Source organism: Leucopleurus acutus (genome assembly GCF_964270905.1).
Source record: "Leucopleurus acutus genome assembly, chromosome: 6".
In the NCBI taxonomy this organism is placed as follows: domain Eukaryota; kingdom Metazoa; phylum Chordata; class Mammalia; order Artiodactyla; family Delphinidae; genus Leucopleurus; species Leucopleurus acutus.
The window spans coordinates 24798297-24815498 of record NC_139149.1 but is presented as its reverse complement, the minus strand read 5'-3'; the positions used below and the strand labels follow the sequence as shown (position 1 = coordinate 24815498).

At 40.8% G+C, this 17202-nt stretch overlaps 1 protein-coding gene across 1 annotated transcript in view; it reads left to right on the top strand.

The window, feature by feature from the left end:
• Positions 1–1512: 1512 nt before the first annotated feature.
• Positions 1513–17202, top strand: part of MAP3K19 (mitogen-activated protein kinase kinase kinase 19) — a gene marked incomplete at both ends in the record, with an annotated part of 49592 nt that continues 33902 nt past the window's right edge. Inside the window, 5 exon segments of the mRNA XM_082841081.1 lie at positions 1513–1581; positions 3997–4185; positions 7046–7143; positions 7145–7198; positions 17145–17202. Of these exon segments, the coding sequence (XP_082697207.1) occupies positions 1513–1581; positions 3997–4185; positions 7046–7143; positions 7145–7198; positions 17145–17202 (468 nt within the window).

The following is a 17202-nucleotide window of genomic DNA, read 5'->3' as shown; positions in this document are numbered from 1 at the left end:
TTCCTCCTGGGAGTAGAAACAAGGTAGGATGTAGGAAGTAAAACAGTAACAAACTGCTTTGTACTTGGATTCGTGTCAATCTGCGTCAGGCTGAATTGGTTGATGAAAGAGTATACAGAAACCTAGCAATCTCTGAGTGGTTTTTACCCTGTCGTGTTCACTCACCAGAGAAGTGTGTGTGAGCGAGTGTGTAAATGTGTGTGTGTGTGTGTGTTGCATGTTAGCTTAGTAAAAGTGGTGAATATTTCAACATGGTGGTCAGGCTGTTTAGATTTTTTTTTTTTTTGCGGTACACGGGCCTCTCACTGTTGTGGCCTCTCCCGTTGCGGAGCACAGGCTCCGGAGGCGCAGGCTCAGCGGCCATGGCTCACGAGCCCAGCCGCTCCGCGGCACGTGGGATCTTCCCGGACCGGGGCACAAACCCGTGTCCCCTGCATCGGCAGGCGGACTCTCAACCACTGCGCCACCAGAGAAGCCCCAGGCTGTTTAGATTTAATCCCAGGCTCTACCATTTGTTGGCTTAAAATGTCTAAGCCTCATTGTCCTCATCTGCAACATGGGAAAGATGGTGATTATAGTATCTATTCCATAGAGTTGTTGTGAGGGTTCAATGACATCATTCATGTAAAAGACGAACCTAGGAAGCATTTAATAAATGTTAGTTGTTGTTATGGTAAAATATTTAAACCCTTTTCAGTTGAATATATGTAGTGTTAAGTACATCTTTAGAAGAGAAACCCCTGCATCCTTCAGTAAGTGGTGGAAAAGGATTTGGCGGCACAGGGATGCCAGGTGACCTTATTTTTTGGAGTGCCCTGAGTTTACTTCCTCATGAGTATGTTTTTTGTAGACCACAGTTTAAAGTCTCTTTCAGCTGGATTTATTACCATTTATGACTCAGACAAAAATCCAGTCCATTTACTGAAGCTTTCGCTCTGAAATAGCACAAGTCTAGACAAGAAATATGTTCTCACATAAGTCTCAAGCATGACTCTAAGAATACAACGACTTTGGGGGTAATCTATGGGATTCTCACTCTGTAACCCACATTCAGATTTGGAAAGGGGCCCTTTTGGCACATTACAGCAATTATAAAGGTACAGCTTTCCTGGAAAAAATCTCAGTGGATAAGGTGATAATGGCAATTGTGCCATCCGTGAAAGTCCATAGGGGTCGAACTCTTTTAAGCATCTAAACAGCAACTTCGAAGAGTGTACACACTTGTTTTCCTTCTTGAATGAAATTGTACTGCTTTCAAATCTCCAAGCTAAATGCACAGTGGATGGTTGCCCAGGTGACAGGCCGTAAACTAAGCAGTCCCTGCAGCTAACTGAAGGGTTTGTGCACGCAGAACCAGCTTTAAATATCTTTTTTTTCCAAGTACTGTGAGCTGTGAACCACTGGAAAATAATCAAAGAAAAAATCGATATCTATGCTGCTTTTAAATGGATCCCTTGTTGAAGTGTGGGTTGACAGCTGTCCCAGAAATCAGTGCCACGATGAATTAGAATGATGTTGACTGCTGTTTGGCTTGGTGTTTCTTCAACAGTGTACCAACTTCCTCTGCAAAACATACCACAGGTAAGCCAAATCTCCACTTTTCATCACATTTTGGATAATACCAAATGTTGCAACTTTTTTTTTTCTCCCCAAGGATGTCCCAAAGGAGGAACATTGGGTAAACTGATAGAGGAAACAGTGTCCTAATCTCAAATAATTATATCCTTAGAGTCGTTATAATAAGCTATTTTTGACTTTTCAGATATTGAAACAATCCCATGCAATACTTTATATAAATGCCTCTAAACCAGTAGGCTAAACTGGGAAGGACAAGAAAAGTATATAAAAACACTTATATTGGGCTTCCCTGGTGGCGCAGTGGTTGAGAGTCCGCCTGCCGATGCAGGGGACACGGGTTCGTGCCCCGGTCTGGGAAGATCCCACATGCCGCGGAGCGGCTGGGCCCATGAGCCATGGCCGCTGAGCCTGCGCGTCCGGAGCCTGTGCTCCGCAACGGGAGAGGCCGCAGCAGTGACAGGTCTGCGTACCGCAAAAAAAAAAAAAAAAAAAAAAACTTATGTCCACTGAATTATACCCAGCAACAATCTTTCATTTTAGTTTAATCACCTATATATGTGTTAACTTCACATGGTTTAAACCTTCTTGTGCCACTCAGTATTGTATGTGTTCTTGGCTATATTTTCTTAACATAAAAGGAGACTCCCATTGCTTTAAGTCTTAATTACATAAGATTCCAAATCATATGTAAAGTATAATAAAAAGATTTTGTTTTACAAGTATTGTAGATTAATCATACATACAATTAAAGATACAAGAATGGGGCTTCAATAGATGCTAAACCAGCAAACCCTGTGGAATGAAATGTTATTGCTTAAAAAAATCGTTGATCAAAGCAATCCTAAAAGAAAAATTGAGAAAAGCTTTTTCATGAAAAAACTTAAGATGGAAATGTACAGACTGAAGATCAGAAAAGGAAATGGAGCTTACTAATAAAAAGCAGGGTGGGTCCGTCCACTCTCATTGAAAGAGCTACCTATGTATAGCGATACTGCTGTATGTCAATTCAATCATTATTTTCCTCCTCCAGTCACTGCTGAGTGTATGAGACAGTAGATTACCAAATAAACGACCACATTGCCCAGTAATGTAGTGATTTGACTTAATAACTTTTGAGTTGCAGTTGGTTTAAATATTAATTTTAGTTTTTATTTTTGAGGTAGATATTACTTTTGAAATGCTCTCACTTAAGAGTTAAGCCACAATTCCATAACATGCATTGTCATTTCATTGCTAGGGGTAATAAGCTTGGGAAGAAATATCTTTGGGGTTTTATTTCCACTTTATAGACGAGCTGGTGATATAAATATGTATTTCTAGTCTAGTTATTTGATTATCCAGTTTTCATCTTTATTGAAGGACAGGTTTTAATTATCTTTTGTTTCTGAAAGCTTTTCTTTTAACTGAAATGGTACTGCAAATATTGTTTTCAAAAATAAGTATATAAATCCAAGTTGCAAAGCAGTTTGCTGGAATAGACACGTATATTGGTTTTAAATTTTTCTGTGGCCTGATTCTGAGTGTATCATTTGCTCCTCAGCTTTTTTTAAAGTTCCAAATACCCTGCTTACTCAATGTTAATGATTAGGATAATGATGATTAAGTGAAGCGATCAGCCAAATGTCTGCTTCATTTAGAAGAGCTTTAAGGAAAGAGACAGGCACTACTGGTGGAAATGTAAACTGGTGCAGTCATTCTGGAGAACAACCCCAGCAGTATTTAGTGAAATTAAATGAACTCAAACCATTCACTCCGTGAAACTTTTGCACAGTGCATAACAAGGCCTGAACAAGGATATTTACCACAGTGTTGTTTGTGGAGTGGGAAGTTGGAGGCAACTTAGATGTCCATCACCAAGGGAAGAGACATTGAATATGGCGGATGCATACCATTCAGCCATTAGAAGCAAACGACCAGGGTTACACATAAGTATAAGGTTAAATCTTAAAAACAACATGTCACGTTAAAAAGTAACAAGATCGGGGCTTCCCTGGGGGTGCAGTGGTTGAGAGTCCGCCTGCCAATGCAGGGGACACGGGCTTGTGCCCGGGTCCGGGAAGATCCCACATGCCACGGAGCGGCTGGGCCCGTGAGCCACGGCCGCTGAGTCTGCACGTCCGGAGCCTGTGCTCCGCAATGGGAGAGGCCACAACAGTGAGAGGCCCGTGTACCGCAAAAAAAAAAAAAAAAAAGGTATCCCCAAACTAACCATATCATGGAGATTTTTTGTTTCCCAAATTAAGAAAAAGGCAATAGCAGTCACCTGCAACCAAATCGATCCTTCATTTTTATGCCTCTCTTATTCTCCTTTCTCATATCATGAATCAGAGCTGTGCCCCACTAAATAAGTTTTCTACCCAACCCAGAAGACACTATTGGTACTCAAAAAGGCTAAATTAGAATGCTGTGGTGTTGCAGGTTGTTGGATTTCTTCTGGAGAACAGAGTAGATATCACCCTTTGCAATTACAGAAATCAAACCGCGGTCCATGTGGCTAATTGTGATGTCCAAAGGCAACTCTTGGCCATCAATGGAATCCAGGCTCCCCAAATGCAACTTCTACAAAGTTCATGGCAAGATGACCTTGAACAACTTCAACTCTTGCTGGTCAGTTAATCTGCTGTTTGCTTCTGTCTTTGGGTAGGTGGGTGGGTGAGGGGTGAGAAGGGAACAGACTACGTATGACTCCTTTTAAAGAAAAATAAGTTCTTTTCAAATGCAGTTCCAGAAAGTTTCAGGCAGGAAATATGAGAAAGAAACAGAATTAAATTGGACACTTGGGGTGGAAAACAAAGTAATAAAAGAACACAGCAGCAGCCTATGTACACCTTCTTCCGGCTGGATGCGAGAAGTCATGCGGCACCCCTGGGAAATGATGTGCTCCCAAGGATGCCCCTGGAGAACCACTGTCAACTTGCTCACAGGCGTTCCCTTGACATCATTGCCATTTGTACGATTGCTGTTTAGATCCCTTCGGACCGTTTGCAGTTATTATCTTTATCTTGAAAAGGGAATCAGAGAGCCTATGCTTTGCATAATATTTAGTTGTGATTAAAGTTAAGAGAATACATTTTTAAATGCTAAGAGAATACATTTTTACATGCTGTCTTTTTAGGGTATTGATCTTCTTATTTAGATTTTCTGGCCATAGAGACTCTTTCCCAAAGTAACTTGCAAAACCACATGCATAATCAAGGACATTAATTACTGGTAAATGGCAACTGGCTACTCTTGGCATTTACCTTCAGAGGTAATGTCAGATCACATGACTTTCCAACTGAAAGAAAATCAATTGCTGCTAGGAAAGTTTCTTCTATTCCCTTATGGTAGAGACACAGATAAACAAAAAGTGAAAGATATTCTGGTCACCTAGAGTTCAAGGAAACAGACAACAAAATCCAAAGGACTCTAAATTATTTTGTTGTACTAAACGATAGTCTAAAATTGCCATACATCATAAACTGAGGTTTAGAAATATTTTTGGAGGACACTAAATTTTATTTTAATGGTATTTTCAACAGTTGTTGCTGTCATTCAATGTCTGTTTTCTTTTCTTTTTTTTAATCTGTTAGCTCCATCACTATATATATATATATTTTTTAACATTTTTATTAGAGTATAATTGCTTTACAATGGTGTGTCAGTTTCTGCTTTATAACAAAGTGAATCAGTTATAAATATACATATGTTCCCATATGTCTTCCCTCTTGCATCTCCCTCCCTCCCCCCTCCCTATCCCACCCCTCTAGGTGGTCACAAAGCACCGAGCTGATCTCCCTGTGCTATGTGGCTGCTTCCCACTAGCTATCTATTTTATGTTTGGTAGTGTATATATGTCCATGCCTCTCTCTCACTTTGTTCCAGCTTACCCTTCCCCCTCCCCGTATACTTAAGTCCATTCTCTAGTAGGTCTGCATCTTTACATCTTTATTCCCATCTTACCCCTAGGTTCTTCTGACCATTTTCTTTTTTTTTAGATTCCATATATATGTGTTAGCATACGGTATTTGTTTTTCTCTTTCTGACTTACTTCACTCTGTATGACAGTCTCTAGGTCCATCCACCTCACTAAAAATAACTCAGTTTCATTCCTTTTTATGGCTGAGTAATATTCCATTGTATATATGTGCCACATCTTCTTTATCCATTCATCTGTTGATGGACACTTAGGTTGCTTTCACGTCCTGGCTATTGTAAATAGAGCTGCAATGAACATTTTGGTACATGGCTTTTTTTGAATTATGGCTTTCTCAGGGTATATTCCCAGTAGTGGGACAATGTCTGTTTTCATAACCACATTTTTCACTCCTCAAGATAAGCCTCTAAGTTTTAAAAAACTGGTACCTGTAACTGGATCCAGAGCTTAATCAACAGATCCTCAAATTACTGTGCTATTGGAAAACTATTCTCAGCTCAAAACTTTCATGTTAGTTCTGACTAATAATAAACATTGATATAAGAAGTGGTTTCTTTTCAGAGATTAAAAAAATAATAACTGATTAATTCCCACAGCACCCCTCTGAGGTAATATCATTATCTCCAGTCTGTCCCTGGAGAAACTGGGGTAGAGACACCGACTGTATTGACGTGGCATAAAGTGAAATAGAGATGGAAATTCATGAGTTACTTTGGTCTAGAAAATAAACAATTTGGATAATTTGGCCTTCCAGTAGCTTCTCAGTTCTGAATTATCCAAATTAAATTTTACTTTCATTAAAAAAACATATAACATCTATATATTCACATCCATTTGACTATATAAATACTGTTAAATAAGCTACCTTGTAATTGTAAATCATTCATTCATTCCACAAATGTTTACTGTGCATGTAGCAAACACTCTTCTCAGTGCTTTTCATATTCTATCTATCTCCAATCATCAAAACAACCCTGCAGGGAAAACACTATTATTCCCACTTTGCAGCTGAAGCCCCTGAAGTTCAGTGTATAGGGTTGCAAGATTTTGCAAATAAAAATACAGGACACTCAAAAAAAAAAAAAAAATACAAGACACTCATTTAAATTTGAATTTCAGATAAATACTAAATAATGTTTTAGTATGATTATGTCCCCGATGAAAAGTATTCATTATTTAACTAGGGGTCCCTTATTTCATCAGGGTGATTTGATCATCTTTTAACAGACTGTCCTTGATATAACCCTGTCAGGGAGGTTAAATAACCAATTTAAGGAGTTCAAGTTCAAACAGAGATCTGTCTGTCTCTCGGGCCTGTGTTCTTTCAGTTAATCAGCTCCCTCTCAAGATATTGAGGAAGAATGACTTAAAGTTGAGAATTTGGCCAAACAATGAAAATGCAAAGATTAGTATTAAGAGACATGCAGTAAAGACATAACAGAAATAAAGTTTCATGTTTTTAAAGGCATCTGAAAAGCGGAAGCTAACACACCATTGTAAAGCAATTATACTCCAATAAAGATGTTAAAAAATAAGTAAATAAAAATAAAGGCATCTGAAGAGTTCCTAGATATAAATTTCCCAAACCAACATGGCTTCACCCCTCTGATGCTGGCTGTGAGAGATGTGGACCTATTTGAGAGTCTTGATGTTAACCCTCTGTAGACATGCAGAGGTTCTGTCTGAGCTCCTCAGGCATCACGCGTGAGTATAAGTGGTCAGTAAGCACCCAAGGAAGGGGGTCTCTGCCATTGTTACTTACAAAGTCATTTGCAAACCTAGACGTATAGATTGCTATATATATATAATTCTTTTTTTTTTTTTTTTTAACATCTTTATTGGAGTATAATTGCTTTACAATGGTATGTTAGTTTCAGCTTCACAACAAAATGAATCAGTTATATATATACATATATTCCCATATCTCTTCCCGCTTGCATCTCCCTCCCTCCCACCCTCCCTATCCCACCCCTCCAGGCGGTCACAAAGCACCGAGCTGATCTCCCTGTGCTATGCGGCTGCTTCCCACTAGCTATCTACCTTACGTTTGGTAGTGTATATATGTCCATGCCTCTTTATCGCTTTGTCACCATTTACCCTTCCCCCTCCCCATAGCCTCAAGTCCATTCTCTAGTAAGTCTGTGTCTTTATTCCTGTTTCACCCCTAGGTTTTTCATGACATTTTTTTTTTTAAATTCCATATATATGTGTTAGCATACGGTATTTGTCTCTCTCTTTCTGACTTACTTCACTCTGTATGACAGACTCTAGGTCTATCCACCTCATTACAAATAGCTCAATTTCGTCTCTTTTTATGGCTGAGTAATATTCCATTGTATATATGTGCCACATCTTCTTTATCCATTCATCCGATGATGGACACTTAGGTTGTTTCCATCTCTGGGCTATTGTAAATAGAGCTGCAATGAACATTTTGGTACATGACTCTTTTTGAATTATGGTTTTCTCAGGGTATATGCCCAGTAGTGGGATTGCTGGGTCATATGGTAGTTCTATTTGTAGCTTTTTAAGGAACCTCCATACTGTTCTCCACAGTGGCTGTATCAATTTACATTCCCACCAACAGTGTAAGAGGGTTCCCTTTTCTCCACACCCTCTCCAGCATTTATTGTTTCTAGATTTTTTGATGATGGCCATTCTGACTGGTGTGAGATGATATCTCATTGTAGTTTTGATTTGCATTTCTCTCATGATTAGTGATGTTGAGCATTCTTTCATGTGTTTGTTGGCACTCTGTATATCTTCTTTGGAGAAATGTCTATTTAGGTCTTCTGCCCATTTTTGGATTGGGTTGTTTGTTTTTTTGTTATTAAGCTGCATGAGCTGCTTATAAATTTTGGAGATCAATCCTTTGTCAGTTGCTTCATTTGCAAATATTTTCTCCCATTCTGAGGGTTGTCTTTTGGTCTTCTTTATGGTTTCCTTTGCTGCGCAAAAGCTTTTAAGTTTCATTAGGTCCCATTTGTTTACTCTTCTTTTTATTTCCATTTCTCTAGGAGGTGGGTCAAAAAGGACCTTGCTGTGATTTATGTCATAGAGTGTTCTGCCTATGTTTTCCTCTAAGAGTTTGATAGTTTCTGGCCTTACATTTAGGTCTTTAATCCATTTTGAGCTTATTTTTGTGTACGGTGTTAGGGAGTGATCTAATTTCATACTTTTACATGTAGCTGTCCAGTTTTCCCAGCACCACTTATTGAATAGGCTGTCCTTTCTCCACTGTACATTTCTGCCTCCTTTGTCAAAGATAAGGTGACCATATGTGCGTGGGTTTATCTCTGGGCTTTCTATCCTGTTCCATTGATCTATCTTTCTGTTTTTGTGCCAGTACCATACCGTCTTGATTACTGTAGCTTTGTAGTATAGTCTGAAGTCTGGGAGCCTGATTCCTCCAGTTCCTTCTTTCATTCTCAAGATTGCTTTGGCTATTCGGGGTCTTTTGTGTTTCCATACAAATTGCAAAATTTTTTGTTCTAGTTCTGTGAAAAATGCCAGTGGTAGTTTGATAGGGATTGCATTGAATCTATAGATTGCTTTCGGTAGTAGAGTCATTTTCACAATGTTGATTCTTCCAATCCAAGAACATGGTATATCTCTCCATCTATTTGTATCATCTTTAATTTCTTTCATCAGTGTCTTATAATTTTCTGCATACAGATCTTTTGTCTCCTTAGGTAGGTTTATTCCTAGATATTTTATTCTTTTTGTTGCAATGGTAAATGGGAGTGTTTTCTTGATTTCACTTTCAGATTTTTCATCATTAGTATATAGGAATGCCAGAGATTTCTGTGCATTAATTTTGTATCCTGCCACTTTACCAAATTCATTGATTAGCTCTAGTAGTTTTCTGGTAGCATCTTTAGGGTTCTCTATGTATAGGATCATGTCATCTGCAAACAGTGACAGCTTTACTTCTTCTTTTCCGATTTGGATTCCTTTTATTTCCTTTTCTTCTCTGATTGCTGTGGCTAAAACTTCCAAAACTATGTTGAATAAGAGTGGTGAGAGTGGGCAACCTTGTCTTGTTCCTGATCTTAGTGGAAATGCTTTCAGTTTTTCACCATTGAGGATGATGTTTGCTGTGGGCTTGTCATATATGGCCTTTATTATGTTGAGGAAAGTTCCCTCTATGCCTACTTTCTGCAGGGTTTTTATCATAAATGGGTGTTGAATTTTGTCAAAAGCTTTCTCTGCATCTATTGAGATGATCATATGGTTTTTCTCCTTCAGTTTGTTAATATGGTTTATCACATTGATAGATTTGCGTATATTGAAGAATCCTTGCATTCCTGGAATAAACCCCACTTGATCATGGTGTATGATCTTTTTAATGTGCTGTTGGATTCTGTTTGCTAGTATTTTGTTGAGGATTTTTGCATCTATGTTCATCAGTGATATTGGCCTGTAGTTTTCTTCCTTTGTGACATCCTTGTCTGGTTTTGGTATCAAGGTGATGGTGGCCTCGTAGAAGGAGTTTGGGAGTGTTCCTCCCTCTGCTATATTTTGGAAGAGTTTGAGAAGGATAGGTGTTAGCTCTTCTCTAAATGTTTGATAGAATTCGCCTGTGAAGCCATCTGGTCCTGGGCTTTTCTTTGTTGGAAGATTTTTAATCACAGTTTCAATTTCAGTGCTTGTGATTGGTCTGTTCATATTTTCTATTTCTTCCTGATTCAGTCTTGGCAGGTTGTGCCTCTCTAAGAATTTGTCCATTTCTTCCAGATTGTCCATTTTATTGGCATAGAGTTGCTTGTAGTAATCTCTCATGATCTCTTTTATTTCTGCAGTGTCAGTTGTTACCTCTCCTTTTTCATTTCTAATTCTATTGATTTGGGTCTTCTCCCTTTTTTTCTTGATGAGTCTGGCTAGTGGTTTATCTATTTTGTTTATCTTCTCAAAGAACCAGCTTTTAGTTTTATTGATCTTTGCTATTGTTTCCTTCATTTCTTTTTCATTTATTTCTGATCTGATTTTTATGATTTCTTTCCTTCTGCTAGCTTTGGGGTTTTTTTGTTCTTCTTTCTCTAATTGCTTGAGGTGCAAGGTTAGGTTGTTTATTCGAGATGCTTCCTGCTTCTTAAGGTGGGCTTGTATTGCTATAAACTTCCCCCTTAGAACTGCTTTTGCTGCATCCCACAGGTTTTGGGTCGTTGTGTCTCCATTGTCATTTGTTTCTAGGTATTTTTTGATTTCTTCTTTGATTTCTTCAGTGATATCTTCATTATTAAGTAGTGTATTGTTTAGCCTCCATGTGTTTGTATTTTTTACAGATCTTTTCCTGTAATTGATATCTAGTCTCATGGCGTTGTGGTCAGAAAAGATACTTGATACAATTTCAATTTTCTTAAATTTACCAAGGCTTGATTTGTGACCCAAGATATGATCTATCCTGGAGAATGTTCCATGAGCACTTGAGAAAAATGTGTATTCTGTTGTTTTTGGATGGAATGTCCTATAAATATCAATTAACTCCATCTCGTTTAATGTATCATTTAAAGCTTGTGTTTCCTTATTTATTTTCATTTTGGATGATCTGTCCATTGGTGAAAGTGGGGTGTTAAAGTCCCCTACTATGAATGTGTTACTGTCGATTTCCCCTTTTATGGTTGTCAGTATTTGCCTTATGTATTGAGGTGCACCTATGTTGGGTGCATAAATATTTACAATTGTTATATCTTCCTCTTGGATTGATCCCTTGATCATTATGTAGTGTCCTTCTTTGTCTCTTCTAATAGTCTTTGTTTTAAAGTCTATTTTGTCTGATATGAGAATTGCTACTCCAGCTTTCTTTTGGTTTCCACTTGCATGAAATACCTTTTTCCATCCCCTTACTTTCAGTCTGTATGTGTCTCTAGGTCTGAAGTGGGTCTCTTGTAGACAGCAAATATATGGGTCTTGTTTTTGTATCCATTCAGCCAATCTGTGTCTTTTGGTGGGAGCATTTAGTCCATTTACATTTAAGGTAATTATCGATATGTGTGTTCCTATTCCCATTTTCTTCATTGTTTTGGGTTTGTTATTGTAGGTCCTTTCCTTCTTTTGTGTTTCTTGCCTAGAGAAGTTCCTTTAGCAGTTGTTGTAGAGCTGGTTTGGTGGTGCTGAACTCTCTCAGCTTTTGCTTGTCTGTAAAGGTTTTAATTTCTCCATCAAATCTGAATGAGATCCTTGCTGGGTAGAGTAATCTTGGTTGCAGGTTTTTCTCCTTCAACACTTTCAATATGTCCTGCCACTCCCTTCTGGCTTGCAGAGTTTCTGCTGAAAGATCAGCTGTTAACCTTATGGGGATTCCCTTGTGTGTTATTTGTTGTTTTTCCCTTGCTGCTTTTAATATGTTTTCTTTGTATTTAATTTTTGACAGTTTGATTAATATGTGTCTTGGCGTATTTCTCCTTGGATTTATCCTGTATGGGACTCTCTGTGCTTCCTGGACTTGATTAACTATTTCCTTTCCCATATTAGGGAAGTTTTCAACTATAATCTCTTCAAATATTTTCTCAGTCCCTTTCTTTTTCTCTTCTTCTTCTGGAACCCCTATAATTCGAATGTTGGTGCGTTTAATGTTGTCCCAGAGGTCTCTGAGACTGTCCTCAGTTCTTTTCATTCTTTTTTCTTTATTCTGCTCTGCAGTAGTTATTTCCACTATTTTATCTTCCAGGTCACTTATCCGTTCTTCTGCCTCAGTTATTCTGCTATTGATCCCATCTAGAGTACTTTTAATTTCATTTATTGTGTTGTTCATCGTTGCTTGTTTCATCTTTAGTTCTTCTAGGTCCTTGTTAACTGATTCTTGCAATTTGTCCATTCTATTGTCCATTCTATCTCCAAGATTTCGGATCAACCTTACTATCATTATTCTGAATTCTTTTTCAGGTAGACTGCCTATTTCCTCTTCATTTGTTAGGTCTGGTGGGTTTTTATCTTGCTCCTTCATCTGCTGTGTGTTTTTCTGTCTTCTCATTTTGCTTATCTTACTGTGTTTGGGGTCTCCTTTTTTTTTTTTTTGCAGGCTGAAGGTTCGTAGTTCCTGTTGTTTTTTGAGTCTGTCCCCAGTGGCTAAGGTTGGTTCAGTGGGTTGTGTAGGCTTCCTGGTGGAGGGTACTAGTGCCTGTGTTCTGGTGTATGAGGCTGGATCTTGTCTTTCTGGTGGGCAGGTCCACGTCTGGTGGTGTGTTTTGGGGTGTCTGTAGACTTATTATGATTTTGGGCAGCCTCTCTGCTAATGGGTGGGGTTGTGTTCCTGTCTTGCTAGTTGTTTGGCATAGGATGTCCAGCACTGTAGCTTGCTGGTCGTTGAGTGAAGCTGGGTGCTGGCGTTGAGATGGAGATCTCTCGGAGATTTTTGCTGTTTGATATTATGTGCAGCTGGGAGGCCTCTTGTGGACCAGTGTCCTGAAGTTGGCTCTCCCACCTCAGAGGCACAGCACTGAGTCCTGGCTGCAGCACCAAGAGCCTTTCATCCACAGGGCTCCTTAATTTGGGATGATTCGTTGTCTATTCAGGTATTCCACAGATGCAGGGTATATCAAGTTGATTGTGGAGCTTTAATCCGCTGCTTCTGAGGCTGCTGGAAGAGATTTCCCTTTCTCTTCTTTGTTCTCACAGCTCCCAGGGGCTCAGCTTTGGATTGGGCCCCGCCTGTGCGTGTAGGTCGCCGGAGGGCGTCTGTTCTTTGCTCAGACAGGACGGGGTTAAAGGAGCCGCTGATTCGGAGGCTCTGGCTCACCCAGGCCGGGGGGTAGGGAGGGTCACGGAGTGCAGGGCGGGCCTGCAGCGGCAGAGGCCGGCGTGACGCTGCAGCCTGAGGCGCGCCGTGCGCTCTCCCGGGGGAGCCGTCCCCGGATCCCGGGACCCCGGCAGCGGCGGGCTGCACAGGCTCCCCGGAAGGGCGTGTGGCTAGTGACCTGCGCTCGCACACAGGCCTCCTGGCGGCGGCAGCAGCGGCCTTAGCGTCCCATGTCCGTCTCTGGGCTCCGCACTCTTAGCCGCGGCTCGCGCCCGTCTCCGGAGCTCTCCCAAGCAGCGTTCCCAATCCCCCCTCCTCGTGCACGAGGAAACAAAGAGGGACGTAAAAGTCTCTTGCCTCTTCGGCAGGTCCAGACCCCTCCCCAGACTCTCTCCCGGCCAGCCGCGGCGCACCAACGCCCTGCAGGCTGTGTTCACGCCGCCAACCTCAGTCCTCTCCCGGCGCTCCGACAAAAGCCGGAGCCTCAGCTCCCAGTCCCGCCCGCCCCGGCGGGCGAGCAGACAAGCCTCTCGGCTGGTGAGTGCCGGTCGGCCCGATCCTCTGCGCTGGAATCTCTCCGCTTTGCCCTCCGCACCCCTGTTGCTGTGCTCTCCTCCGCGGCTCCCAAGCTCCCCCACTCCGCCTCCCGAAGTCTCCACCCGCGAAGGGGCTCCTAGTGTGTGGACACTTTTCCTCCTTCACAGCTCTCTCCCGCTGGTGCAGGACCCGTCCCTATTCTTTTGTCTCTGTTTAGTTTTTTCTTTTGCCCTAACCAGGTACGTGGGGGGGTTCCTTGCCTTTTGGGAGGTCTGAGGTCTTCTGCCAGCGTTCAGTAGGTGCTCCGTAGGAGTTGTTCCACGCGTAGATGTATTTCTGGTGTATCTGTGGAGAGGAAGGTGATCTCCGCGTCTTACTCTTCCGCCATCTTCCTAATTCTTTATATATATAAATATATAGTGAATATATATTAAATGCTGTATATATATATGAAACGCACATGCATGGTCACAAAAGGGACTTCGAAGTTGCAAAGTGATGTACAGATGTTAGAGGTTGCTATCTATTATTCTTATGATATTGGTCCTTTGTTTTACTTGTTTAAATACTTAATCTTTAGGTACTTCCTAGGAATGTCAAATAATTCTTGAGTATACAGCTCCCTACCCCCCAAATGTTACTAATTATTGCAGAAAGCATTGTCAATTATCAAAAACAATTTATAGTAATGATTTACAGTTATCTAAAGATTACATGTCAGCCTGCTCTTTTAGGATAGGAGACGTAAACAATTTCTTTTAAAAATCATGTCAGAATTGCAGTTTCCTAATTCTGTTTGCTACCTATTTATCTTGTCATCAAATAAGAAAAGATGGCCAAAGCTCTTTCTCAGTATTTCACATTAATTTTGTTTTGGGAATATAAAAGGAAGATGAAACTTCTAGAACAAAATTATAGTCAAGAACATGATCTATTGTAAAAGGATCAATTAGTATAATAGGATGAAGATGGAAGTCTGAAGCTACGTCAAACTTTAGCGTTAAACAACAGCTGAAGAGATTGTTAAAAATGGAGATTACTGGACATCACCCCAGAGATGGTGTTCAGTAGGCCTGGAGTGGGGTCCAGAATACTGGAGATCAAAGGACACCACGTGAAGAAACACTAATCAAGGCAGATGAGCAAAACAAGTCCTAACAAGATAAATGACTTGCTTAAGGCCACATATCAAGGCAGTGGCAGTTCATCGATTCTTGGTCCCATGCTAACTCTTTTGAATCATGACTTTTGATGGAGAAAAGGTCATAAGAATATTTTGCAGATCATAATACATTACCCTGTCCCATAGCAATAAAGAGATTCAAATTCAAAGGTGTTAGGTTGGAAACCATGATCAATTTGCTCCTGGTCTGAGAATGTGACTAGTGAAGCAAGTTTAGTCATTGTTTCTCTCACCATAATCTGTCAATAAGAGTTCCCATCATTTACCCTTTGGACCTCTCTGAGCTCATGTCTAATTCTAGGATCCAGTACAGCAGAGAGAGGAGATTTGTGCTGATTCAAGGAGACCTAAGACCAGTCAGTTGGGCTTAACTATCACAGGGCAAGGCAAAGAGGAATGAAAAAATCACGCAGAGAGAGATTTTATGATACGATCACTCCACTCAACCAAAAGCCTGTGAAATAAGCATAGCAGTTTAATTTCAAAGTGAGATGCTAGGCCATTCTATTATTTTGAATGATAAAAGAGCTAGCTGTTAGCATTAGGAAAAAGAAATATCAAGACTAAGCAATTAACTAAACCATTGGAAAGAAAGAAAACAGTCAAGTCAGCTATGTGGCGGTGATAAGACAACAGTTAATCAAGATGTTTTTTAGGGCTTCCCTGGTGGTGCTGGGGTTGAGAATCTGCCTGCCAATGCAGGGGACACAGGTTCGAGCCCTGGTCTGGGAAGATCCCACATGCCGCGGAGCAACTCAGCCCGTGAGCCACAACTACTGAGCCTGCGCGTCTGGAGCCTGTGCTCTGCAACAAGAGAGGCCGTGATAGTGAGAGGCCTGTGCACCGCGATGAGGAGTGGCCCTGCTTGCCACAACTAGAGAAAGCCCTCGCACAGAAACGAAGACCCAACAAAGCCAAAAATATTTAAATAAATAAAAAAAATTTTTTTAATGTTTTTTACCTTTACTTGATTCAGGCATTATTAAAGAATTATGAAACTTCTTGTCCAAAGTTGGAAATTTTCTGCCTTAGAAGGTTTTTAGAATGGGAGAGGCATAAGATATACAGCATATTTTTCTCATTTAAAAATCTTGAAAATTTTGGCTTCCCTGGTGGCACAGTGGTTGGGAGTCCGCCTGCCAGTGCAGGGGACATGGGTTCGAGCCCTGGTCCAGGAAGATCCCACACGTCACGGAGCAACTAAGCCCGTGCGCCACAACTACTGAGCCTGTGCTCTATAGCCCACGAGCCGCAACTACAGAAGTCCGCATGCCTAGAGCCTGTGCTCCGCAACAAGAGAAGCCACCGCAATGAGAAGTCCGCGGGCCATAATGAAGAGCAGAGTAGCCCCCGCTCACCGCAACTAGAGAAAGCCTGCACGCAGCAATGAAGACCCACAGCAGCCAAAAATAAATAAATAAAATAAATAAATTTATTAGGAAAAAAAAAGAAAGAAACTGGGTCCATTGAGGACTCATTAAATGTCAGCCTGAAGGACATTTTTTTTTTCCCAATAAAATAGAGTCACTAAAGAATTTTAAGCCAGGTAATGATGAAAGCCATGTTTTAGGAAACTTAACCTGTCATTGTGTTGGATGAATTTGAAGGAAGAGACTCATACCAGGGAAGCTCTCTTAAGAAACTACAGAAGTAGGGCTTCCCTGGTGGCGCAGTGGTTGAGAGTCTGCCTGCCGATGCAGGGGACGTGGGTTCATGCCCCGGTCCGGGAAGATCCCACATGACGCGGAGCGCCTGGGCCCGTGAGCCATGGCCGCTGAGCCTGTGCGTCCAGAGCCTGTGCTCCGCAACGGGAGAGGCCACAACAGTGAGAGGCCCGCGTACCAAAAAAAAAAAAAAAAAAAGAAAAGAAAGAAAAGAAACTACAGAAGTACCTGTGTGCGGTTATAAGAACCAGGAGAAGAGTCTTGGTCATGGTGTGTAGTGGTCCTGAGAAGTGCTGGGTATGGTGAGTCTAAGAGATTGTGAAAGAATTCACAGAATTTAGTACTGTAACATTGATAGAGGAGACACAGAGACGAGGGTTGAGGGAGTTGAGTTAAACATGATTCCAAAGTTTCAGCCCTAGGAAGTGGGGAGATAGAAATACAATTAACAAGATAGGAGAACACTTTGGTTTTGTGAGGATGTTGAAGCTAATGAGTTGTAAAACACTACATTTGATGGAAACTTAGGATGTTCAAAGTAGCAATTTTCTGTAGGACAGGGCTTGTGGGAATGGATGGGTTGATA